The sequence below is a fragment of the Vipera ursinii genome (genome assembly GCF_947247035.1).
Source record: "Vipera ursinii genome assembly, chromosome: 5".
Lineage (NCBI taxonomy): Eukaryota > Metazoa > Chordata > Lepidosauria > Squamata > Viperidae > Vipera > Vipera ursinii.
In genome coordinates this window covers 84393295-84419263 of record NC_139518.1, presented here as the reverse complement: position 1 = coordinate 84419263, position 25969 = coordinate 84393295, and the positions used below count along the sequence as shown (strand labels likewise).

The 25969-nt window shown below is 41.4% G+C and overlaps 1 protein-coding gene across 2 annotated transcripts; it reads left to right on the top strand.

The window, feature by feature from the left end:
• The first annotated feature begins 412 nt into the window (after window positions 1-412).
• SIRT1 (sirtuin 1) lies at window positions 413-25278 on the top strand. 2 transcript variants are annotated; one of them, XM_083363414.1, is made up of 9 exons: window positions 413-949; window positions 3088-3204; window positions 4706-4947; window positions 6198-6350; window positions 7910-8057; window positions 11585-11664; window positions 13615-13801; window positions 14695-15273; window positions 23251-25278. In XM_083363414.1, the coding sequence occupies exons 1-9, from the start codon at window positions 439-441 to the stop codon at window positions 23580-23582; spliced, it is 2349 nt and encodes a 782-aa protein (XP_083219540.1). In that variant the 5' UTR covers window positions 413-438; the 3' UTR covers window positions 23583-25278. The 2 variants fall into 2 exon arrangements, with proteins under 2 accessions (XP_083219540.1, XP_083219541.1); XM_083363415.1 differs by lacking the exon at window positions 23251-25278 and adding an exon at window positions 17144-18462.
• The last annotated feature ends 691 nt before the right edge of the window (window positions 25279-25969 follow it).

Below are 25969 nucleotides of genomic sequence, written 5' to 3'. Positions count from 1 at the left end.
AGGTTGCCTACCCCTGAGAGGGACCAAAGACGAGGCACCACCCCCCCCAGCGCAGCCCGAACCGGCCACGACCGGCGCCGAAGAGCGAAGGGGGGGGGGCGACTCGGCGACGATCGTCACGTGACCCGCAGCAGAAGCTTCTACTTCCCCCTGCGCCGCTTTTTCTTTTTTTTTTAATTTCAAAACCCCCCCGCCCCGCTTCGTCATGTGACCCGTTTGTTGTTGTGGCGGTGCTACGCTGGGCTGCTGCCCGCGTGGGCGTCGGCCGGGTCACGTGCTGCGTTTAAATCTCTTCCTGCGGTGGTGGGGGTGGGGGCCGCTTCTATCTGCGGCGCCACTAATGAGCGGCCGCCGCGACTGACGGTGTGTGTGGGAGGGGGGGGAGGGAGGGGGGGAACAGGAGGAGGAGGGGGAGGGAGCAGTTGCTCCTGCTCCAAGATGGCCGACGAGGAGATGCCACTCCTCCATTCGCGGAGCGGCGGCGGCGGCCGCCGCGGCAACAACAACAACAACAACCACGGCGCCGCGGCGGCCGCTGACACGGAGAGTGCCGAGCCAGCTCTCAAGCGACAGCGCCGGGCTTCGGCTGAGCAGAGCTGCGCGGCGGCGGCGGCAAGCGGCGAAGAGGCGACCGCGGCGCCTCTCCGAGGAAGGGCTGTCGAAGAGGCCGCCGCCGCCGCCGCCTCTGTCAGCTGCAAGCCGAGCGAGGTGGCTGCGCCGGCGGGGGCAGGAGAGGGCTGGAACTGCGCGGAAAGCGGGAGCCGGTGGTGGGGCCTGGTCCGAGAGGAGCCGCCGCCGTCGCACCAACAGCAGCAGCTGCCGCGGGGGCTGAGCCAAGAGGAGGGCGCGGAGGCGGTGCCCGCCGGAGAGCCAGCGGAGACGGCCATTGGCTGCGGGCCGGCGCAGTCTTCGAACGGCGCGGCTGAGGCGGAGAGGGCGCCGCAAACCGGTGAGAAGCCTCCGGGGAGGGGGGGAGGGAGGCCGGCCGGCTGGACCACCGGGAGCAGCGCTGGGGAGGCAGCCTTGCAGCCTTCACGGCGAGACCGTTTGGCGCCCGGCGGTCTCTACAGCTGGGGCCCTGGCGCTTGTCTTTAGGGGTGTCTCCCTCCCGGCCCTTGACAGGCTTGCTCAAAAGTTAAGTCAGGTTCACCCGAACTCGGCGCCTCTCCTGCTTGTCTGGGCTTCCTGGTCGCTGTCGGTAGAGCCCTGCGCAATCCCAGCCTCTTCTGTCTTCTCTAATGTAATTCCTTGTGGATGATGGTACACGTGGTTGAAGAGCGAGTTTATTTTCATTCCTCTTGCACGGGGGGGTGGGCTTCAAGCTTGACCCTCTTGCGACTTGCGGACTTCAACTCCCAGAATTCCTCAGCCAGCGTGCCTAGCTGAGGAATTCTGGGAGCTGAAGTCCGCAAGTCGTAAGAGGGCCAAGTTTGAAGACCCCCTAAGCTAGTCAGTCACTCCCTCTCAGCCCAACTCTTCTCACAGGATTGTTGTTGTGGAGAAAAGAGGAGGAGGAGGAGGAAGGAGTATCAGATATTTTCACTGCCTTATTTTAAAAATAATAAAGGCGGGATAAAAAATTTAAAAAGGCAAGACAGCATCATTGTCAGAGCAATCAAAGCTCTGTCTGATTTTGCGTGTTGCTTTGTTGAGGCCACCTTCTTACCTTTTAACTTGACCCTCTTGCGACTTGCGGACTTCAACTCCCAGAATTCCTCAGCCAGCGTGCCTAGCTGAGGAATTCTGGGAGCTGAAGTCCACAAGTCATAAGAGGGCCAAGTTTTAAAGAGCCCTGCTCTGGAAGTTCAATGATTTTTTATTATTATTATTTGCACCATTTCCTAATGACGATGCCCCTTAATCATCCTCATTGGATTCACGAGAATTTTACCGAATGACGGATAGGACTTGGAAGATTGCAAAAGGAAATATTAGCTCTTTCGAGTGATGCCTGAAGAAAATACTAATCGTTATAAAGCTGTTAGTGCCGACTGTGTGTGAAGTTCCGTAGGGCAAGGGTTTTTATTAAAATTGGTTTAACTCTAAAAGATACTTGTAATAGACTGATAATTTTTCCCGTTAACAAAATGGGCTTGCATAGACAGCAATTGTTTACTTTTTGACTGCAGCCTTGTATGGATGTATCAGAATATTAAATCAGTTCAATATCAGCATCTAGGATAGAACAATTGTTTCACTATCCCAGGGATAGGCAACCTTGGCTCTTTTATGACTCATGGACTTCAACTCCCAGAATTCCTGAGTCAGCATAGCTGACTCAAGAATTCTGGGAGTTGAAGTCCATGAGTCATAAAAGAGCCAAGGTTGCCTACCCCTGCACTATCCTGTTCTATAAATATTTGCTTGAAAGCCCATCCTATCACATAGTTGGAATATATTTTTAAGCAAATACAGACAGGATTGTAACCTTAGTGAGTTTATACCTATGGAATACATCTGAATAGCGATGAAATTGGAAGCCATTGATAAAGCTTCTTTTGAAATTAAGCAGAATGGTGTTGTTTTTTTGAAAGCAAGAATTATTAGGGTAGTTTAAAACATTGAAAAGTATCTTAAGATCATTTTTGACAACACATTCTAGAGAAATTATACATAGCATATTCATACAGCATGATGCCGAAAAAAATGTTCTAAATGAATCTTAGGATTCATTTTCAACACTTGCAGTTTAAATTGCAGATATTCATAATTGCATAAGAGTATTGTATTGGAAATTTGTTTCCTTGTACATCTACAGTAATTGCTATGTAGTGAGCAGAAATGTAAGCTGCACTTGCATTTTAAAGGTGTAGAAGATTTTAAAGGGGCTCGTACAAAATATTTTTAAAAAACATGTTTTTCTCAACTACACTTTTTCCATTAATTGAAGATGCCAAAATTAAAGCTAAATTTATCATAGATTTGTTTCTATGCAGACTAAAACTTAAATTTACTGAATTTTATCTACCCAATACTATTATTAAACCATAGCTCAATATTTTCACTTCTTTATAGGTGTAGTGCAAAACAATATAGTATATTACAAATATGGTACTATTGTGCAATAACATTATCATTGTTTTACAGATAATATATTTTTTAGTGATGAAATTATTGCAAATGGCTTCCATTCTTGTGACAGTGATGAAGATGATAGAGCCTCTCATGCAAGTTCCAGTGATTGGACTCCAAGGCCACGGATAGGTAAAATTTAGTTGTGAATCTAAGACAGTATTTCTCAATTGTGACAGCTTTAAGATGTGTGGAGTTCAATTCTTAGAATTCTCCAGCCAGCCTCTTCTGGAGTAAAATTACCTCAGTTCTTCATTTATCTTCCTATCAACATTGAGGGCTTTGGGGTACTTTCTTCCTTTTTTACAGTCTGTCACTTGCTGTTTTTGAAATGTCTGTAATTTCCATTCCCCTGAGTTTAATAGCAGCTAATCTTAAGCTGAACAGAGGAATACCACCTTCATAGAAGCATGGAACTATAATGTTCTCAGTAATTCCTTCTATGGCACTTTAAATCCATGATTAAAAGTTGAGGGCAGAAATGTAGAATGTACTTCGATCTCTGATTCTTTTTTTAAATGAAGCTTCTCAGATTTCCCTCATCAGCTTTTTTTACATACTTATCTCCATGTATACATATGAAAAGATGTCATACAGGTAGTCCTCAACTTATGACTAGTCGCTTAGCAACCATTCAGCGTTATGACCTATCTGGGCAAGCAAGTTGACTTGGTTCTGAAGTTCTCTCCTCTCATGCATATACACTTTGGGCACTCAGCAACACAGCTGCAAATGGTCACATGTAATTTATAGCTGGTTATTGGCAAGAATAGTCATCACAAACAATGGGTTTGCCTGATAACTCTGGAATTCACTTAATGACTGCTGCATAAAAGGTTGTAAAATAGTGTCAGTCACATGACCAACCTGATTTATGATCATCACAGGATAACAACTATAACAGGCAGCCTCCATTATGGTTGTATGTTAAGGACTACCTGTAAAGGGTCCCATCTTTGTAAAACACGCTTTTTAAAAACAAAGTTTAAGAGTTGATATTTTATTAGGGCAATTTCTTTTGATATTGTGGAAGCAATGAGGGTGTTATAGATACATTTCAGCAGCTCTTTCTGACTGGCAGAAAGCTTAGAATATGTAAACGCACACACACACAATTAAAAAAGACAACTGGATGGGAGAAAATTGAAATCCTTCCAGAGCAAGAATGACAGGGCTTTAAATAAGGTGATTCTTGATGTTGCATGTTCCTGACTATACTGATAAGATTCCTGATGTTAGTAGGTGAAGAAGCTTTAGGTTGCTGAAATGAAAGTTGCTCAATATCACTGCCTCTGCTTTTTATGACATGAAATGCAATGTGTTTTCCTATTCAAAATAGAGCAAATGAAATTGCACAATTTTCATTTGTTCCGTCAGAAGCATCACAATTAAAATAAATCATAATATATGACATGAAATTTAAAATATAAAATACAAGATTAAAATATGTAGAAGTTAAAAGCTTCATTGAAGAACGTGTGCTGTTAACAAATTCGGGCGGCCCCTGGGTAATAGCTTATAGCTGGCTAATTATTTCAATCCAGAAGCACCTGAAGCATAATTAGGTGCTCATTTTCTCATTTAATCTGTCTATACTATCTAGGATTCATAATTATTTTATTTTCCATAATAGGTCCATACACTTTTGTCCAACAACATCTCATGATAGGCACAGATCCACGTGCAATTCTGAAAGACCTGTTGCCAGAAACAATTCCTCCTCCTGAACTGGATAATATGACATTATGGCAAATTGTCGTTAATATTCTCTCAGAACCACCAAAAAGAAAAAAGAGAAAAGATATTAATACTATAGAGGATGCTGTGAAACTCCTGCAAGAATGCAAAAAAATAATTGTGTTGACTGGAGCTGGGGTATGTATTTACAAAGAGAACATATCATATTTTGATGTTTTAATATGCTCATTGAGTATAAATGCTAAGTGAATGATTGCTCTGTGCCATATCACTGTTACTCCACAGCAAATCATTGTGATTGCACATATGATACAGAGCAGCTTATGGTGCAGTTCTCATTTTGTCATTTTGATAAAAGCATCAAATACTTAAGTGTGCATGTTTTATTTGCATGAATAATTTTATACATTAAATATTTTCCCTCTTTTGAAAGCAATAAGGGTGAAGCCAAAGCTGTAACCATTTTTAGACAGGAAGAGGCAACTTTGGGCCCTCAAGTTTTTAATTTATTTCTGTTGGTGGTGCTGATTGGGGCCAATAGTTCAAACTTCTGAAAAGCACCAGATTGGTAATAGTTTCTGTAACTTTTTGAACTAGCAGCAGCCTTTAGTGTTGTAGCTCAAATTCTTTGTTGGTGACTCAAGGTAAATAAGGAAAAGTATAACACTATATCTGAAAATAGTACTGTGTTATATAAGCCCATTTGTGGATATGCTGACACTCAAATTTTTAATGAAAATACCATGAAAAATGTGTCATTTGTGGATGTCAACCCACATTTTTCATGGTTATTTTGGATACAAATTTGAATGGATTATCAGCAGATGGGCTTATTCACAAGTGTATTGAGAAATTCGGGTACTTTAAAAAGTATGTACCATATATACCAGGGGTCTTCAAATTTGGCCCTTTTATGACTTGTGGACTTACAACTCCCAGATTTCCTCAGCCAGACCCCTGATATATGCCAACAAATAAGCCCATGACAGATAATGCAAATCTATTTTGGGGGTATTCTTTGGCACCTGATAATCTCTGCTTATCTGACTATATGTACTAGTAGTATTAGTCTGAATTTCAGGAAACATGGCAGAGCATCATGCTACTAATTAATAGAATCAGGCTGCCTGTTTTCATTTTTGTGGAATGGTAATGACATCAATAAAATAAAGTATTACTTTACTTTGCAGGTCTAAGATGCTTGATTCTCTTAAGTGCTCTGGCTACAGTTATATTAGCATTCCCTCACATGGTCATTTTTTTCATGTAGGTTTAAATACAATGTTTGCAATTAGACTTCTCATATAGGTTTTTTTAAGTGTATCGGTGAGTATTTCACAGGTCATTCTTGATAAAAGAATCTTTGTTAATTGCAATAATATTAGCAACTGTCAGCTATATAGTCTATATTTTGCCATCCATTTCAGGTATCTGTTTCTTGTGGTATTCCTGACTTCCGATCAAGAGATGGTATATATGCACGCCTAGCAGTTGATTTCCCAGATCTTCCTGATCCTCAAGCAATGTTTGACATAGAATACTTCAGAAAAGATCCAAGGCCATTTTTCAAATTTGCAAAGGTGCTAATTGTCTCTTCGATTTTTTAATCTTTGGAAGATAATCATTTAAAAACTTGCAACAGACTTCGTACATCTAAAACTTTTTATTTGAACACCCCATTTAGGTCACATTGGGAAAGATCCAGTGAAGTTGTCCTGGTGAAATACTGTAGATCCATCAGCAAAATCGATTTTTCCCCTCATATATCTGCTTGCCTCCAAATCTACCCTGGATGAGGAGGGGATTTGGAACAAACTTGAGACATAGAGAGGAGACAAAGGAGAGATGTAATAGTCTGATACTGCACCTATTTATGGAGTGTACCTTACTATTTTCACCAACCCACATATACCCAATCAACCTCAACTTGAGGTTCAACATGAATAAAGACAGGGATAGACTAAATTACTAAATTTGCGAAATGGTATAGGTTTTCTCCCCAGCATAATGCATGACTCAAAGGTCCATTGAAGTTAGGTGATAGACAATTTAGGATAAAATTGTGGTAGCAAGCTATTTCATTAAGTTTATTATTGCTACCTCCTCAGGCGGACCCTGGACTGCTTACAAAATATACTAAAAAAAACTAACACAAAACAAATGACCAGACTAAAAACAGTCATTAAAACAAAGCATGACAGCCCCCATCTCCAACGTAATATTCCCTGACCACCGCCAAAGCCAGGTTTTAAGGGCTTTTTGAAACCCTAGATGAGAGACTGCAGTCTATATCTGGCAGGGATGCTATTATGGCAATGGGAGGGGGTGCTATGACAGAAAAGATGCTTTCTAGATCCAGTATGTCATTTTAATGCAGATACTGCATTTGCATATTTAGTGCTAATATAGATTGTGCTCTGGACTATTTTGCCTTTAGCAAAGTAGCTACAACAGTTTTCTGTCCTTCCCAATCAAGATTTCTGGAATTTGCAATGTTAAGGGCATGATTTTCTACAATTAAGTTGTATTGTGTAGTATATTCACAGCTCAATAATATTTGTGGGGAGAATTCTGTTGTCTTTCAATAATATTGCAAGTTTGTGAAAAGAAATATTAATTGAAATTTTGAAATTTGGATTACATATGTGGTATCCTATTTTACCTACTCAGAAGTGTGCTCTATGAAATGTGCAGGATTGCTCTTTCAGTATTCTGTTCCATCCTTCCGAGGTAGGTAAAATGAGGACCCAGATTGTTGGGGGCAATTAAGCTGACTTTGTAATAATGCCGCTTGTGTGTGTGTGTGAAAGCCCTAACAAGCAGGCATATACATAGAATGAAGGCTACTGCTAAACTTGTAAGCCACCCTGAGTCTTCGGAGAAGGGCGGGATATAAATGTAATAATAAAAAATAACAATGGGAAGTTGCGGCAAGACATGATTTCCAAACTATGCTTGCGATCAATTCATTTCCCTTAGCAAGAAGTAGATATGTAACAGCAAGCAAAATTGTATTTGCTGCATTTTTCAATAGCAGTCTTTATCTTATGTTGAAATTGTATATGTGGCTGGATTTTAAACACCACCATGTAACATTTGCAGAGTTTATTGACAAAATCTTGTTTGCATTTTTTTGCAGGAAATATATCCTGGACAGTTTCAGCCATCTCTTTGTCATAAATTTATTGCTTTAATGGATAAAGAAAGAAAACTCCTTCGCAATTATACTCAGAACATAGATACACTGGAGCAAGTTGCAGGAATTCAAAGAATAATCCAGTGCCACGGTAAGTGACATATACATTCTTTTCTATCCCAGATACAGAATTATAATAAAGATTATATGGGATAAGAATAATAGGGAATAAAATTTCTTATTTATTTTTCCCTTCTCACTTCTATGCATCTTCAATCTTGGGTCCTCTGCCAGAGGCCTGGGAGTTTGAGGGTTCTGTATAGGATCTTAGCTGTTCCTACCACTGCACTTTTTTGGACAGATTGCTCTGATGTTGTTCCTGGGATCTGTTGGAGGCACTCTCCCTGCTTAGGAGTCACAGCCCTGGGTGAACCTACAGACCCTAGTGCTTCTCTAGCTTCTCATACTGTTACCTGGCACTATCTATCACGACTGCTGTCTTTCTGCTACCATGATGTGTAGTTAATTGTCCAGAACCTGCCTCTATCTTGATGTCCCACAGGATCTTAGCCCTCTTCTTCTCCTTGACCTTCTGTAGTATCTCACATCTGAATTGGGGAAGGGTGTCTAGTTCATACACAATGCGAATGTTCCTGTACAGCTATTTGTTTGTGCTGTTTCAGTGTATGCTGTTCTTACTTGTCTCTTATACACCCTGCCACTATGTGTTAGATGTCTGGACCTTGAATCTAGATAGCTTTATCAATTAGTAACTGGTATCAATAATACCCTCTGGAATTATTCTCAGTGCTCTTCTGGGCTGTGCTTATGTGGTGGCCCATGCCTAATAGGACTTTCCGTGTTGTGGGAGGCAAGTTATTGGTCAGCATTTGTGTGATGTTGTTCCCTTGTGGAGTTTCTGATGATCAGCACTGGCCTTCCTTGTGTTAGGTGGGAACAGCTAGCAGCAGTTTCATCTGTGCTGCTTCTAGGTTTTGATGTACTACTATTAATTTATTTAGCTGATAAATGTGGATCATGTTCCAACCAGGTGCTGTCCAGCTCTTTATGCTCATGACCTTCTCTTGGACATCTGCTACCATGATGGTGACTGGTTTCTGTTCTAGGATGTTGCTGTGGTTTGTTGTCAGGTCCTGCAGCCACTTTGCACTGGTGTTAAGTGTCCTTTTCTCCCATATGTTCTTCCAATACTGTTCAGTTTCTGCTTTTGGTGACTCTGCTGTTTCTGTGTTGTTGCACTGCACTTGAGATTGTTTTTAGATTGGTTCTTTGGAGAACAAAACATTTATTTTCCTGCCTTCTTGTTTGTCTAGGCCAGGGGTAGGCAACCTTGGCTCTTTTATGACTTGTGGACTTCAACTCCCAGAATTCCTGAGCCAGCTGATTGCCTACCCCTGGTCTAGGCCAGGGTATCTCCTTAGCCTGGTAGCCTGTGCTGTGAGGGTTTTTTTTAGTAATCTCTTAGAATTCCGATGGGGTCCAGGCCCTTGTGTTTTTTTCAGTAACCAAGTCTTATCCTTAATCTTCACACCCCTCTGTAATTCCATCACCTGACTAACCTGTCTCTGAGTTGTCTTGATCTTAGCCTAATCTCATTTTCTAGGGGTGTGTGTGAGGTTATCTACTGTTGTTTTTTATTTTGTGTTCAAACATCTGCAAGAATACAACAACTGGAGTGTATATCAATTCATTGGTTTATGTTATGGTAGTACAGGTAGTTCTTGCTTTTAATGACTGTTCAAAGTTACAAGCAGTTCCCTTCCCCAAAGTTGATTCTGACCTGTCCTTGAAGTTATGATTGCCACCACCCCCATCCCCCACCCATGTCACATGATTCGCATTTTGGGCACTTGGCACTCAGCTTTGCATTATGACTGGTTGCCATGTCTCCAATCATATGACCACAATTTATGGAATTTTTTTTGCTGATTTTGGGCAAAAAATACTCATTTGGGAGAACTGATTCCCTTAACAACAACATGGTTTGCTTAAGGACCAGGGTGACTCACTTTGTAACCATAAAGTTGAGTCAGATCACATAGTGAACTGCTTAATGATCACAACAACTTACAACCAAAATTCCAGGGTCAGTTTTGGTTATTCAGGTGAGGACTACATGTAGTAGGCATTGTCATAAAGCAGAGGTTTTCAAACTTGGCCCTTTTATGACTTGTGGACTTCAACTCCCAGAATTCCTCAGCCAGGCATGCAATTCTGGGACTTGAAGTCCATAAGTCATAAAAGGGCCAAGTTTGAAAACCCCTGTTGTAAAGGCTCAGTTGGCATCTTGTATTTTTCTAGGCCCTACTTAGAAAGAAAAAACTCAAAATCAAAGGAGAAAATGGTCACAACTAATCAAAGCCATACAGTCCGAAAATCCTTCCCTGTTCTGGCATTCTATAACAAACTGTTCATATAACAACTTTACACAATTCCGTTATAGCATCTCCTTAAGTACCTGGGTACACTACTTCCAAGCTCTGTATTGTGATCTACATGCTAACACCTGTGTGATGGATAAACCTTTATCCTCAACACCGCAATGACCCCCAGTCACATGCAACGAAATCAGAACCCCCATTAACCAGCATTAAGTGTTATAAAGCTCATGGGAGTGATTGCATTTCCCCCAAGCTAACTAAATCAAATTCATATTGGCAGGTCCCTGTATTATTAGCCTCTTTATTTTCATATATTAATCACACAGCCAAATCCCAGAGGACTTGAAAGAAGCCATAATTGTCCCCATATATAATAGGAATGATCCAGATAATAATAGCCCTGTTGCATCACTACAGGTAGTTTTCAACTTACAACTGGTCATTTAGTGACTCTTCAAAGTTAGTATTGACCCCAAAAAAGGTTTAGTTCTGTTTCTGGCAAAAACCCGCCCGTTGTGAACAATGCATTCACTTAATAACCCATCAATCGCTTAACAACCATAGATTTGCTTAAATGTCCTAAAATTGGGTCTGCCGTGTTGACACACTTAACGACCAGCATGATTTATATACATAATTTCAGGCTCAGTTACGGTCCTAGGTCAAGTACTGTAGTACAGGTACCTAATTTAGCAAACTCCAAACTTGGGTAATAGAAAAAAGGCATAATCGACTCTGAACAAGCAGAGTTTCAACTGGGACAATCTAATAACAGACTAGTGCTGCTCCAACATCTGTCAGATAATATACCAACCACTCTTGACTTGAATATATATGCAGTGTTTATTGATTTTAAGGCAATTTTTGATAATATCTCAAAGGTAAGATTTTGGGGCATTCTGAGTAGATCCTTTATAGACCAAGTCAGGCACAAGTAATTCCCAACATGCTCCTAATCAATAAACTACAATAAAATCCAGCCTTAGATATAACCAAAGATCTTTCCAAACAGGGATGTATTCTCGCACCCTTTTAAAAATATGTGTATCAACTCTCTAAAACCTTTCATATGTGCTTTTTTCCTAATCATCGTCAAATCTGAGGGTCATATTCCTTAAAGGCAGCACTCCAACCACTACACTATCCAGCCACTTGCTGGATTTCCTATGTTGCATACAGTGAAAATACTTAAAAGTACATGCATTACTGATAAAATCCCTGAGTGGGGAAGGAAAACCCTTGACAACTCCTTTACTTGCTGGTGTGTGTGTTTCAGGTTCCTTTGCAACTGCTTCTTGCCTCATCTGTAAATACAAGGTTGATTGTGAAGTTGTACGAGGAGATATATTTAATCAGGTAATTATTTTAGAACTGAGTGGAAAAAAATTATATTAGAAATACTATTAAATACGTTGAAAATATAATTGTAAGCATGCAAAAATCTTTTTCTTAAAACTGATCCCATACAATTTAAAATGTAGCATTCTCTGAATATAAATATGTGAATTGTAGCTATACAGTAATTATTGTGATTATTTTTCTTTACAAAGAACCAGTTGTAGGCTACACAGTTGCCTATTTATTTATTTATTTAATTAATTATATTTGTATCTTATCAGTTCTCCATTTGAAAAAAGAGCACGAGAGTTAAGTGCAAAGAACAGTTCGTTGCTTAATAGCAATACTGAGTAATGCCATTTAGTACAAAGTACTGCATTTGTAAAACGAATCAATTGAAATACCATAGTTTTGGAATTGCCCCTTAAAGATCATGTCCTAGTCAAACATATATTTAAAAAGGATTGAAGAAAGTGTGTATGCTTGACCAGGACATGATAGCATTCTTCAGACACCTAAAACACTGTTACTAATCCCTTAAATGACCAAGGAGTACACTTAAACTGAACATTACTTTTTAATAAAGTGAGGGAAAGCTAAAGGCAGTCTCTGCTTTAATAAAGGGTTTCAAGTAAGACTGAGGGACGCGGTGGCTCAGTGGGTTAGGACGCTGAGCTTGTCGATCAGAAGGTCGGCAGTTTGGCGGGTCGAATCCCGAGTGCTGCGTAACAGAGTGAGCGCCTGTTAATCATCCCAGCTTCTGCCAACCTAGCAGTTCGAAAGCACGTAAAAATGCAAGTAGAAAAATAGGGACCTCTACGGAGGGAAGGTAACAGCGTTCTGTGCGCCTTTGGCGTCTAGTCATGCCGACCACATGACCACGGAGACGTCCTCAGACAAGCGCTGGCTCTTCGGCTTTGAAACGGAGATGAGCAGCGGCCCCTAGAGTTGGAAACGACTAGCACGCATGTGCGGGGGAACCTTTACCTTTAAGTAAGACTGCTAACAGTTAACTCTTGATCTTGATGTATCAGATTGGGCTGGATTAGATGGCCTAGGTCAGATATTGTTATAAATTGCATATTATTACAAAATTTACTACAAATGTAAAATTTGCCAAGTGTCAGAATTTCGCGTGCAAATTTCAGTTCTGGCTTAACCCCACTGTATTTCACTTGGCTTCCGGTAAACTATAGCTTTCCCCACCTAATGGAGTTAAGGATCATTCTTACTTAAGAGACTCAGGCTGAAGCAGGTCTGACATCGAGTTTATAATAGCTCTGGCAATTATTAGCTGTACTAGAGTTCATTTTGATTTTCAGTAATATTCCAGTGCCATGTTAATGAAAGCTGTTAGTAACTTGCATCTGTCCTTTTTGTAGGGAAATTTTCACTTAGGCTGGAATAAAAAGTCACAGTCTCTCTCAGTAGAAATATTGTAGTGATAGACTAATTGAACAAAGCGTTGGAGCGCTGATGATGCTTACCTAGTAATAAAACATCTGCAAGCAAAAAACCAAGTTCAGGGAGCACCAAAGACAATAGCAACCTTTTACAAGGACATAATTAATCGGGGGGGGGGTGCGCTATGTGATAATATGACAAAATGAAGTGAACTCACATGTAGTACCCAAGTAAATAACAAAGCTAGAGTATGAGATAAGAATCTTGTAAAAGAAAGTATAGAATGTTGAAGACGGTAAGATGGCTGGTTACCTTATAATCTGACACAGTCACTTTCATTCTAAAAGTTTTATAGGCAATTTCGGTTCTCGCAGATTCCTGTGAGATGATTTCATTAGCCAGTTCCTTAGCTGCAAATATATAGCTTCTCTGTCTTTATACTCCTGTGCAGAAATTCAGACCAATAGGCAACCTAGGTTCTGCTTCATTCTTTTAGAAAAAGTTTGGCACTTACGAGTGCTACTTATGTAAAATGAACACTACTAATGGAAATTCTTTAATCAGGTTGTTCCTAGATGTCCCAGATGTTTACCTGATGAACCCCTTGCGATCATGAAGCCAGAAATAGTGTTCTTTGGTGAAAATCTACCGGAGCAGTTTCACAGGGCCATGAAATATGACAAAGATGAAGTTGATCTTCTTATTGTTATTGGGTCTTCACTTAAAGTAAGACCAGTAGCATTGATTCCAAGTGAGTACTGGCTATGTATGTATTGAGAATAACAGAGAGTCCTTGTTTCAGTTTAAATTTAGTGATCATGATGACTACTGCAATGCTCTCTACATGGGGCTACCCTTGACGACCACTCGGAGGCTTCACCTGGTGCAGAATGCAGCCACGCGAGTTGTGATGGGGGTTTCCCGATACTCCCATGTAACACCTCTACTCCGCGAGCTGCATTGGCTTCCGGTTGCCCTCCGGGTGAGATTCAAGGTGCTGGTAATGACCTATAAAGCCCTAAATGGCTTGGGTCTGGGATATCTGAGGGAACACCTGCCAGCATCAAGTTCCCTTCGTCCAGTGCGCTCCCACAGGGAGGGTCTTCTCAGGGTGCCAACGGTAAAAGATTGCCGGCGGGTAACACCCAGGGGGAGGGCCTTCTCAGTTGGTGCACCTGCCCTCTGGAACCAGCTGCCCATGGAGCTGAGGACTGCCCCCGACCTCCGTTCATTCCGCCGGGACTTGAAGACCTGGCTCTTCGAGCTCTCTGGCCCAGGCTGAGAATTTTAATTCTAATTTTAATTGGGGTTTTTTACTTTTTCAGGGACTGTTATAATCTTTTTAATTGTTTTTAATTTTTGTATTTCTTGTTTTAATTACCCTGTTAACCGCCCTGAGTCCTTCGGGAAAGGGCGGTATACAAATCCAATTAAATAAATAAATAAATAAATGGTGCCAAAAGCCATAGAGTGTAGAGAACTTTATAGATTTGGAAGTATGTTAGGAAAAAGAAATATGTACATATTAATATGCCTTAAGTACAGTAGAATTAGGCAGGATTCAGTCATTTATATAGTTACATATATTCCTTAAAATTATCCAGTTGTTAATAATTGACTTGATTTTTTTTCTTAAATATGTAGGTTCCATCCCACATGATGTGCCTCAGATTCTGATTAATAGGGAACCGCTGCCTCATCTACACTTTGATGTGGAGCTTCTTGGTGATTGTGATGTTATTATCAATGAATTATGTCATCGACTGGGTGGAGAATATTCAAAACTTTGTAATAGTTCCGTTCAGCTTTCAGAAATAACAGAGAAACCTCCACGGCCTCACAGAGAGTTTGAAAAACATTTAACAGAGTTACCACCCACTCCTTTAAACATTTCTGAATCTTCTAGTTCATCTGACAGAATTCCATCACAAGATTCTCAGATGATACTACATTCAGAGCATTCTGGTCAATATAAAGCAGGAAATTCTGATGTTGCTTTGGAATCTAAAGAAAACTCTATAGAAGAAAAACCACTAGAAGTTCACAACTCTTTAGAAAATTCAGAAAGTACTCATGGTCAGTTAGAAACTACAGAACACGTGAAGGAAAGTGGATCTCATCAAGAAGAAAACAAAGAAAGAAGTGAGAAACCCTCTGTTGAAACAGTGAGAAAATGTTGCTTGAATAGATGTGCAAAAGAGCAAATTAGCAAGCGGCTTGATGGTAAGTGCTCAATCTATTGTAAAACACTGTTTTGAATATTTTCATATTATGCTTTAAAATAAGTTTGGAGTATTCAAATATAATTCTGCCTTGAAAGCTTCAACGTAACAGTGTAATGTTCAGTCAAGACATTGAAAGTCTTCACTAAGCAACTCAGACTACCATGTAATTATGATATAGCAGTGTTTCCTAAATTGTTTTCCTCTCAGGACCCCTTCCCAATTTTAAAAATTATGTAGGTCCCCCAAATTTTGTAAGGGTTATATTTATCAATATTTAACATACTAAAATATGGATTAATTTGCTGCCGTTACTGTTTCTCATAATAGCTTGATGGGTTTCTAATATTATTGTTCAACACGGGCTGGCAAATAATTTAATTTTACAGATCCTTGAGAAGGCTTTGGGGACACCCCCCCCCCAGAGGTCCTTGGACCAATTACATTTTGAGAAACGGGACAGAAAATCTAAAATAAGTGGATTATAGCCAAAGAGCCAATCAAGTAGAAATGTTCATTTTTTAAAACTATTGTTAGATAATATGAAAAACCTAAAGTGAATTAAGTATCTATATTGTGGATAAAGTATTCTGGATAGTATTCCAAATTAATGGATGTTGTTTTTAATCAGTGTTGGTTTAGAGCAGGGGTAGGCAACCTCAGCTCTTTTATGACTCATGGACTTCAACTCCCAGAATTCCTGAGTCAGCTGACTCAGGAATTCTGGGAGTTGAAGTCCATGAGTCATAAAAGAGCCGAGGTTGCCTACCCCTGGTTTAGAGGAGCAGGAATCTTGAGACAGGGCGCTTTGGTTCTGAATAGATACGTACGGCTGAAGTGATCAGGTTTCAGGCTTGCAAGATCTCCTTCACCACATTCATATCAACAGGTGCAGTGATATTCTTTATGATAATGGCAACATTAGAATTAAGGCCCAAGATCCCTATAAATTCAGAAAGTCTTCTACTTCAAATTTTCTTCTATTCTTGTAGCCCAATTTAAAAAGTGGGGAGGATATATATGGTGCAGAATATTGAAAGTTTGAAATGCTTGCTTTTTGCTATTAGATCACCTAGCTCAGGGGTAGGCAACTTTGGCTCTTTTATGGCTCATGGACTTCAATTCCCAGAATTCCCAGAATTCCTGAGTCAGCATAGCTGACTCAGGAATTCTGGGAGTTGAAGTCCATGAGTCATAAAAGAGCCGAGGTTGCCTACCCCTGACCTAGCTCAAGAGATCCCATTCTGTTTTCTGCCAGCACAGTTGCTATGAGACTCCTAGAAAGCTAGGAATAGAAATGTCACTACTACCGTGTTTCCCGAAAGTAAAACCTACCCCAAAAGTAAGCTCTAGCTTGAATTTCGGGGGTGGGCCTAATATAAGCCGTACCCCAAAAGTAAGCCTTACTTAAGAGCCTGCGCTGTGAGCCAGTCACCAATTCTGTCTGGTTGCTACCATAGACATGACATGGGGGGGAAGCTGCCAGTACCGTTGCAACGAGGCAAAACTGGTAGGGGAGAGGGGATCTGACACACATACCCTGCTAACTGGTACTCTGCCCCAGCTCTGCCCCACTGGTTCTGTGGCCGGTTTCAGCTGCTTGCAGCATGATACCATATCATGTATTGCGTCCACTAATGCCATTGCCAGGAAGTTTGACAGTCTCCTCTGACCCTTGGGGCACCTGCTTTCTAGTTCTGATACAACCCTAAACCCCCCCCCCAGGGCAACCACAATGCCTAACCCCAACCTAACCCCCCCACAACCCCCATCCCCCCCCCAGGACAACCACAATACCTGACTCCAACCCTAATCCTCAGTGAAATCAAGTTTGACACCCTTGGTGTAATGGTGATTTAATTTAATGGCAGATTCAAAGGGAATATTTTGACCCCTGACAAGATGAGTTCAAAAAGAAAGAGCTAGTCCGGCGAGTTTAAAAAAAGAATCACGGAGGACTCTCAGGGCAAGACTCTTAATGCTTTCTTCAAAGAGAACAAGTTTGATCTCCATATCGTCCGAAAATGGTGAGCAGAGTACAATACCAGTAACCTCAGCCAACAGATGGACAAAGGAAATGCCAAGAAGTGAAAGTGTGGATCAGGTGGGCAGCCATTATTTCCTGAACTTGAACACAACATCTGTGACTGACAGGAGAGCAAAGGCTTTGGTTGTGCACAGGGCTGATATTCAAGCACTTGCCATTGCACCGGCCCCACAGTTAGAAATATCCCCAGAAGAATTCAAAGCACCACAACACTGGCTGGATGGCTTCCTTCAGCAGCATGAACTCTCTCTAAAAAGATCGACAACACTGTTCAAACTGCAGGATGTTGAACTTATTAAACATGCACTTGCATTTACGTCCTTTGTTGATGGCATTGACTTTTCAAAACCCCAACTCTCCAACGTGATTGCCATGGATGAGACTGCCGTGTTTATGGGCCAAGCATCTCAAACAACAGTTGATCAGAGGGGTGCCTCGTCTGCATTCCCTTCACTGGTTATGAAAGTGCACGTGTTACCTGCATTTTGGCAATTCGTCTGGATGGAACCAAAGTCCCATCTCTAATCATCACTAAGGGCAAGAAAGATAAAATTGAACGTGTTTCAGGCATTTATGTCCTTGAAACCAAAAAAGCCTGGTGCACACAAGCAGTGATAAGGAAGTGGGTCGATTTAATGCTGCCACTTGTTTTGAGAGGTGGGCAAAGAGGTCTGCTAGTCTGGGATTCAGCCAGCAAAACACATGAAGAAGTTCCTTGGAGAGAGAGGAATAGACCAAATAATGATTCCTGCAGGAATGACTGCCTATTCTCCGGACTCTCGATATTCCGATAAACAAGCCATTCAGGGACCATTTGCGCAGGGAAATCAATGACTACACTGAGCACAGAATGGAGAGAAATCAGTGTGAGAACTTTGTGAAGCCTAGCCTGCCAGAGGTCGTCACTTGGGTGAAGAATTTGTGGGATAAAATCACTGACAGCTGTGTTGCCAATGCACTACGAGCAGGTTATATGGACAAGAAGTGCTCGTTTAGGGAGACCGCTATTGCTGGACATGAGAGATTGGGGCCAATGGTTCCACAGGAACTGGAGTCACAAGAGGTTAAAGCTGGAATTCGGGGTTTGGGAGAGTTACCTTATGAAGATGTTACAGAAGAAGAAGATTGTTTTTGAATAAATGTTGATTGTTGTACATCACCATTGTGGTTGTGGTTGCCCTAGGGGTGGGGAATGGCAGTTGGGGGTGTTAGGGTAGGAGTTCGGCATTGTGATTGCCCAGGGAGGGGGGAATGGAGGTGGGGTTGGGGTTAGGCATTGTGGGTAGGATTGGGGGGGAGTGGGGGTTAGGGTTGCGTCGGAGCTGGAAAACGGGTGCCGCGTGGGTTAGATGTGGGGATCTGCCAAGCATCATGGCAGCAGCATTGGTGGGCGTGACACGGCTCGGCTGTAAGCGGCCGGTCACAGAACAAGTGGGGCGCCATGGGGCAGATCTCCCATCACCTCCCCACCCACTTTCCTTTCACTCCCTTCCGAGTACCAAAGTGGCAGGTAGAGCGCCGGAGCCAGAAAGCACCTGCTTTCCAGTTCCATTGCATTTCTCTGCGGTCACGGAGCTGGAGAGCTTGCCCCACCATCGCCCAGATGCCGTCGCTTCCCTCAAGCATTTCTTTACTCCGTCACGTTACTCCGTTGCGTTCCTCCGCTGTGGGACTAAAAAAAAAAAGTCAAATCAATTCCAACTTCTCATGAAAAAAACAAAAGATCTCACAAGTTGGAAATGATTGAAGTTTTTTTTTTTTTAGACCCACATGGTGACGGAGGAACGCGACGGAGCTGGAAATCAGGTAAGGAAAGAAATGCTTGGGGGAAGTGAGGGCATCTGGGCAACCACAGAGAAATGCAACAGAGCTGGAAAGCAGGTGCCAAGGAAAATCCCCTAAGGGAACCAGGAGCTGAAAGGGACCCCCTCGGTCTTCAGCAGCTGCCCAGCCCACCAGAAGGAAGGCCGGCATCTACCGACACTTACGGTAAACACAGCGGCATTCCAGCTCTGGTGGGGAAGGAGCAGCCGTCATGGGCACTGACAGCAGGACACCCGCTCCCTCCCTGGCCCTCCAGCTTTCCAATTGCCACTTTGGCCCTGGGCTGCCGCCTCCCCACTCACCTCTTGGATGGGCCAGGCCAGGCCAGTAAGGCAGTCCCCCCAGCATCTCTGGAGGAAAGCCCCCCCCCCGCTCCACCCGGAGGACCATCAGCCTGGCTGCCTCTGCCTTCGTGCCCTTCCTGCTGCCACCCAGCATGGCCACCCCAGGGCTGCAGGGGCTGGGCTGGCGTGGGAAGGGCATGTCCAAACTCTGTTATACAGTGTCTTTTACTATACCATAGTTGGTCCGCCACCATGCTCCAAGGTTGGCCCATCGCAGCCCCGCTGGATCTCTATCTCATGCGCAGCCCCCCCTCCACGCTTATTGCCTGCTGGTAATGTAAGACCTACCCCGAAAATCAACCTCACTGCTTATTTCAGTGCCCAAAAGGAAATAAGATCAGGTCTTATTTTGGCAGAAACATGGATAAATGGGTAAATTTACATTTCATTGCAACATCTCCCCAAAGAAAAATACTATTTTCTCGCTTTTATAGAAGGATTTGAAATTGAGGCAATGAAAGTTTTAACTCATGTTGCCCTCATTTATTTACTTAAAACCTTACTTTAATGTATTTAATAATAACTTTATTGACACTTCGAATGTACACCAATCAGCCAGTATACATCAAATGAAATTTTGTTGCATACAGCTTTCAAAGGGTCACCACCTCCGATATACACTCCTTGTTCGTGGCCAGCTCAAGTTTCAGATCGTCCATTTTAGTCTCTAGGGAGCGAGAGACGGCAAACAGGACAGATGGAAATGGAGGTCCATGTGGGTTAGCCCTCAAATTAGCTTGTATTCCTGCAGGACAACCTCGCCTCCTTTCCTTTTTCTGATCCTGTCTCTTCCACCTTTTCCTTAAAGAGGCCTTGCTTCTTTTCGCCCCTGGAGCACACTGTCCTCTCTCTCTCTCTTCCTCTGGGCCTGCCGACAGCCCCATCCAGTTCCTTTGCTCCATAAGCCCCGGGACCTCTCCTCCTCTGCCTCCTTCGCAAACAGCCCTGACTTGCAATAGAATCCGTCGCTGGGCCAGCAGTCAGATCTTGCTGCCGGCAGAACAATTTCAAACGGCGCCAACGACTTTTAACGGTCTCGCCAACAGTTGCGAAACAGCTAGAAACTCACCTTGCCAGCAAAGATTGTCGGTCGTATGTTACCTTAGTCCCACCACGTTGCTCAAACACATTAAAACCTTCTTGATCATGTGGCCTATAATATCCCTCCAAAAACTTTTCACCTTCGACAGCCAGTCCAGATGCCCCCATCTTAGAACTTTGATTTATTTATTTATCAAAGTTATTTGCTGCCCATCTCAAGGTTCAAGGCGACTCCGAGTGGCTTACAAAAAAAAAGCCCACAAAAATTCAACAGTAATAAATATAAAAGCTGATCAAAGCTATCAAAGTTTGGAGGTAAAATGTGGGGGTGCCTTACTTTTCAGTGAACCAATCACCTCTCCTTCAAGATCCCATGCCAGCTGGCGTGGCCAGGTTTCCTCTGAAGGCTAAAAGAGAGAGGGCTGGATCTTATCTCCTGTGGCAAGATGTTCCGAGGGTCAGGAGCTGTGTCAGAAAAGGCTCTTCATCAAATTGGGGGAAAAAAGAATCTCAGACCAATATGCATTCAATAAATGTATCCCTGCTTACTTACATGGCTGGCTAGGGAATTCTGGGATTTGAAGTCCACAAGTCTTAAAAGTGGCCAACTTTGAGGACCCCTGGTCTAAATGAATGAAAAATGTTACCATCTTTAAAAGAACTCTTGTACGATAAATAGAAAAAAGAATTTGGAAGTAATCTTTTCTTTAGGCTGTAATGTGAGTGTATACTAGCTTATGTGAAAAAGTGACTTGTATAGTTTTTCTTCATACTATCGACTTCTTTTCTACAGCATTAGGTAGAGGACAGTAATGTATTTGTATTTAGTGAGGTGTTGTTGCTGCAGGCATGCTATTCACAAGCTTTTGTTTTTGCCTACAAGATGTAATGTGTGAATGTGTTTTGTATTTCTTATATTACCCATTTTGTTCGTATTGAACAGTTTTTTTATTGCTTTTCAAAATGTCAGTATGGTAAAGACAGAATCCTTTTTTAAAAAAAAAATCCTGGTTTTTTATCATACCCCTTGCTTAGTTTATGAGAGAATAGTTGTAGCACAAACCCTTTTAGTCCTATTGCAGTCATATTGTACAGTTTGTGGTGGTATAAGCAATTGGTTTTTAATATATGTTTTTGATGGTGAGATGTAGAGCTGAGGGCTCTATTTACATCTTTAGACTGGATTGACAATTCCTGTTTTAGGTGAATCTTTTAGAGAAGAATCTGATTTTAAGAAATAAAAAAATTGGACTTGATCTGGACACAAAACACATCTTGGCAATTACTTAATTGCCTATTTGTAATGCATATGTAACAATTCAATTATATATGGTCTGCTTCCATATGGTCTGCACTAGGACAAGGCTGTCCTTCTCAGGCTGGTAGAGAGGGCCTACTTCGGATCCTGTTGTTGGCCAAAGAATTCTGACGGCCAGGATCCAGAAGGAAGAGCCCTTCTCTGCTGCAGCGGCCGCCCATTGGGACCTCTTACCCTCTACAGCAAAGGTCTTCAAACTCGGCCCTTTTATGACTCAAGGACTTCAACTCCCAGAATTCCTCAGCCAGGCATGCTGGCTGAGGAATTCTGGGAATTGAAGTCCATGAGTCATAAAAGGGCTGAGTTTGAAGACCCCTGCTCTACAGTAAGGTCCGCCCTCAACCTCGTATCCTTCTGCAACAGATTGAAGAAGACCTGGCTCTACCAAGTGGCCTGGGGACTAGACGGGGGGGGGATATCGCACTGAGGGTGACTGCTAGATTGATGGCAAACTCCACTTCTCCGAGCTCTCTGCTCTTCACCCACCCTCTTCTTTTTGATGTGTGATATATCAATAGGGACACGGTGGCTCAGTGGGTTAGGATGCTGAGCTTGTCGATCAGAAGTTCGGCAGTTTGGCGGGTCGAATCCCGAGTGCCGCGTAACAGAGTGAGCGCCTGTTACTCATCCCAGCTTCTGCCAACCTAGCAGTTCGAAAGCACGTAAAAATGCAAGTAGAAAATTAGGAACCACTACGGTGGGAAGGTAACAGCGTTCCATGCGCCTTTGGCCTCTAGTCATGCCAGCCACATGACCACGGAAACGTCCTCGGACAAGCACTGGCTCTTTGGCTATGAAACGGAGATGAGCACCAGCCCCTAGAGTTGGAAACGACTAGCACGCATGTGCGGGGGAACCTTTACCTTTATATCAATATACCTATATCAATTTAACAAGTGAATAATTCTTTACGGTTTGCCTTGCCTTAAAAGTTGTAGAATCTGGTGTCCCATAAATAGAATAGGTCCGAGCCATTTTTAAGGGATGTAACGTACATGATGTATGGTGAAAAGTTTGGACTGTTTTAATTGATGGAAGTTAATTCAGAAAGGCTATGAGCCATTAAAAAGGAACAGGGTGTGTTTCTGAAGGATTTGAAACTAAACTGCAATAAACATCATCCTACTATTAAATAGTTATAAAACGCAAGAGGGAAAGCAGAGAGTGAGAGAAAAGCAAGTTGACTTACTGCTGCATTGTAATAGTTTTCCCTCAATCCTTTACGTATACTGACACAAATGTTTCCTTATAAAAAATAAAAAATACGAACTTTTCACCATACATTGTATACGTTACATCCCTTTAAAAAAAAACTTAGAACCATAAGTGTCATGCATTTATGTATGATTGTATTCTTACTGATGATGCCTTTTTTCCCTTTGTTATTGATCAAATCTGTTTCAGGCACTCAATATTTGTTTTCACCACCAAATCGCTATATTTTCCATGGTGCTGAAGTTTATTCAGACTCTGAAGATGATGTCATCTCCTCCAGCTCTTGTGGAAGTAGCAGCGGTAGTGGGTCATGTCTGAGCCGAAGCTTAGATGTGGAAGAGGAGAGTGAATTGGAAGACTATTACAATGGCATAGAAGAAGAGGAGGATGATGCAGACACTCCTGACAGAGAAGAGGAGAATGGATTTGAGGAAGATGGAACGGACCTTCCAGAATCCGTTGATGAATCAATTTCTATAAATCAGACAGTAGAATTTGACAGTTCATCAGACAAGTTGTAAGATCATTGCTGATTTATTTTAGGAACTCTTCCACCAGCATTAGCAATTTGGGCATGTTGGAATGAATCTGTAACTGAATTTAGAACAAGGCAAACAACGATGTTTATAAACATTAGAGTAGATTTTCATGCATAGTTTTCTAACTTTTCCAATTGACTTCTATAAAGACACCTTCAACGCTAATCTTTATTGCATTTTGAGTTTTGTAGAAGGTACTAAGTATCTTTTGCTGTCACTATAGTCATTTTTATTAGTCTGTGTTATGTGTGTGCATATGTGTGTGTGTTCACACATACACAATATTTTTTGCTTTATAAATTTCACCCTGTGTTACTTTTAAAAAGCCATCAGAATATTATTATAAAGGGAACAGCTAATCTAGACCAAAGAATGGTATTGTTCATACCTGCTTTGCAACATTTCAATTTATTTAAAGCCTGTTTATGTTTCTCCTTAGTCTGCTGCTGCAAGAATATGTTGTTAAATATGAAGATTTTCCCCAAATACCTATGGCAGCTATGAACTATTCATGTTGGGTATATTTGCATGCAATCATATTAGAAGTAAATACACATCAGTGAGCACCTGAAAATTCCTTAGATTACCAGAAAATAGCATTTAAAAAACTATTTAAATAAATGAAAATGCTATTTTTAAAATAAAGGCTAAAATAAAGCAACGTTCTGTAGATACATAATAAAGCTTATTGCCTTACAAAATTACAGGAAGAAAGTATTGGACAAGAAATCATTAACCCTGTTAACATGAGTATTTAGTGCAGGAAGTTGGTATATAAAACAATGTATAAAATCTTTGTGTACACTGCCAATATGTGAATATTTAAGTGTTGGAAGGTGTATATATAATGTTCAAGATATGGATGATTTTTTTGCCCAAGAACAAAAGTGTTTCTATGCTTTTCAATACTTTTATACAAACATTTAATGAGAGCTGATCTCGCATCCAGTAAACATGACATTCAATTTTACTTTAACTTTAAAGTGTGCTGCTTAAAGTCTTCTATTCAGAGAATCTCTTACCACTCTTCGGTAGATTGATGTAGAGAAAAAGCAGCAACTGAAATGAGTTCCAGTGCTGCTTCAAAACTGCCTCTTGAGATAGATGTGTCAAATGTTACAGCTGTAGATTGTCTCAATCCTTTGTGTTTTGTTTGATCGTAGGTTTTTAATTTCTTCTTGAAACCACTTTTCAACTGGATCCAGTTACACCAGTTGCCAATAATTCTTTTGCATTTCTTTAATATTCCATTTTGAAATATGTATAGAGCTGTCCTTTTCACAGTCAGTACATCCAATTTATAACATAGCATAATGAAGTGTTAAAAATGGCATTTGTGTTAATCTGAAATGTTGGCATGTTTTCTTGTTGTCCAAGTTATAAATAGAACTTGAACAATTACACTAAAAAATGCAATATGTTTAGCTTGGCATGCATGTCAAACTGTATTTGTGCTATAGGAGATATTTTAAATGGAAATATTTTGTTTTAAATTATTTTTACAGTGTGGATTATTTTCTGCTTTTATATTGTATATAGTGTCTTTTATGTAACCAACTGGCAGATGTTTTGTAGAAGATTGTTTAAATTGACCTAGCTCTCTTCCTGCAACTTTTGAAATACAAAACCAGTGTTTTATACGCAGTCTGATTTAAATCTATTAAATTGTTCACTTTTGGATGCTGTTACAATGTGTACACAATGTCTTGCATGCAGCGTTATTAAGCATGGAAAATAATATAGTTGACGAGAAGTAATATGCTGCTTCTCCCATTTTGCTCCAGTCACTTTTTAAAATAATCTTTCTAGGACCAGGACCTCTTGATCCCCTTAGGACAGGGGTAGGCAACCTCGGCTCTTTTATGACTCATGGACTTCAACTCCCAGAATTCCTGAGTCAGCTATGCTGACTCAGGAATTCTGGGAGTTGAAGTCCATGAGTCATAAAAGAGCCAAGGTTGCCTACCCTTGCCTTAGGACATGGAGACATCTGGCAAGCAATTTCTGCTAAGGATGGCAGGTCTATCTAGCCAAATTATCATAGCAATTTGGAGGGAATTTGTAGTTATTTGTAGATTGAACTACTTTTTTACATTGAATATTCCTCCATGGAATTTACGCCAATATTTTTTTATCATTACCAGGAATTTAATAGTGCTATGCTACTTTCCTCATTGGCCAGACCCTGGCTTTGGTTCTAAAACACTTGAGCCTGTGTATTGTGCACATGCTGTTTACCAGTGGTGTGTATGGGCTTTCTGTACCTCCAGTGGTTTGCTCCTATCTGATAACGTCATGCACTTACCTTCAGTAGGTATATATGGTCTTGATACTAGCAAAATAGGAAACACTAGGGATGATGAAAGCAG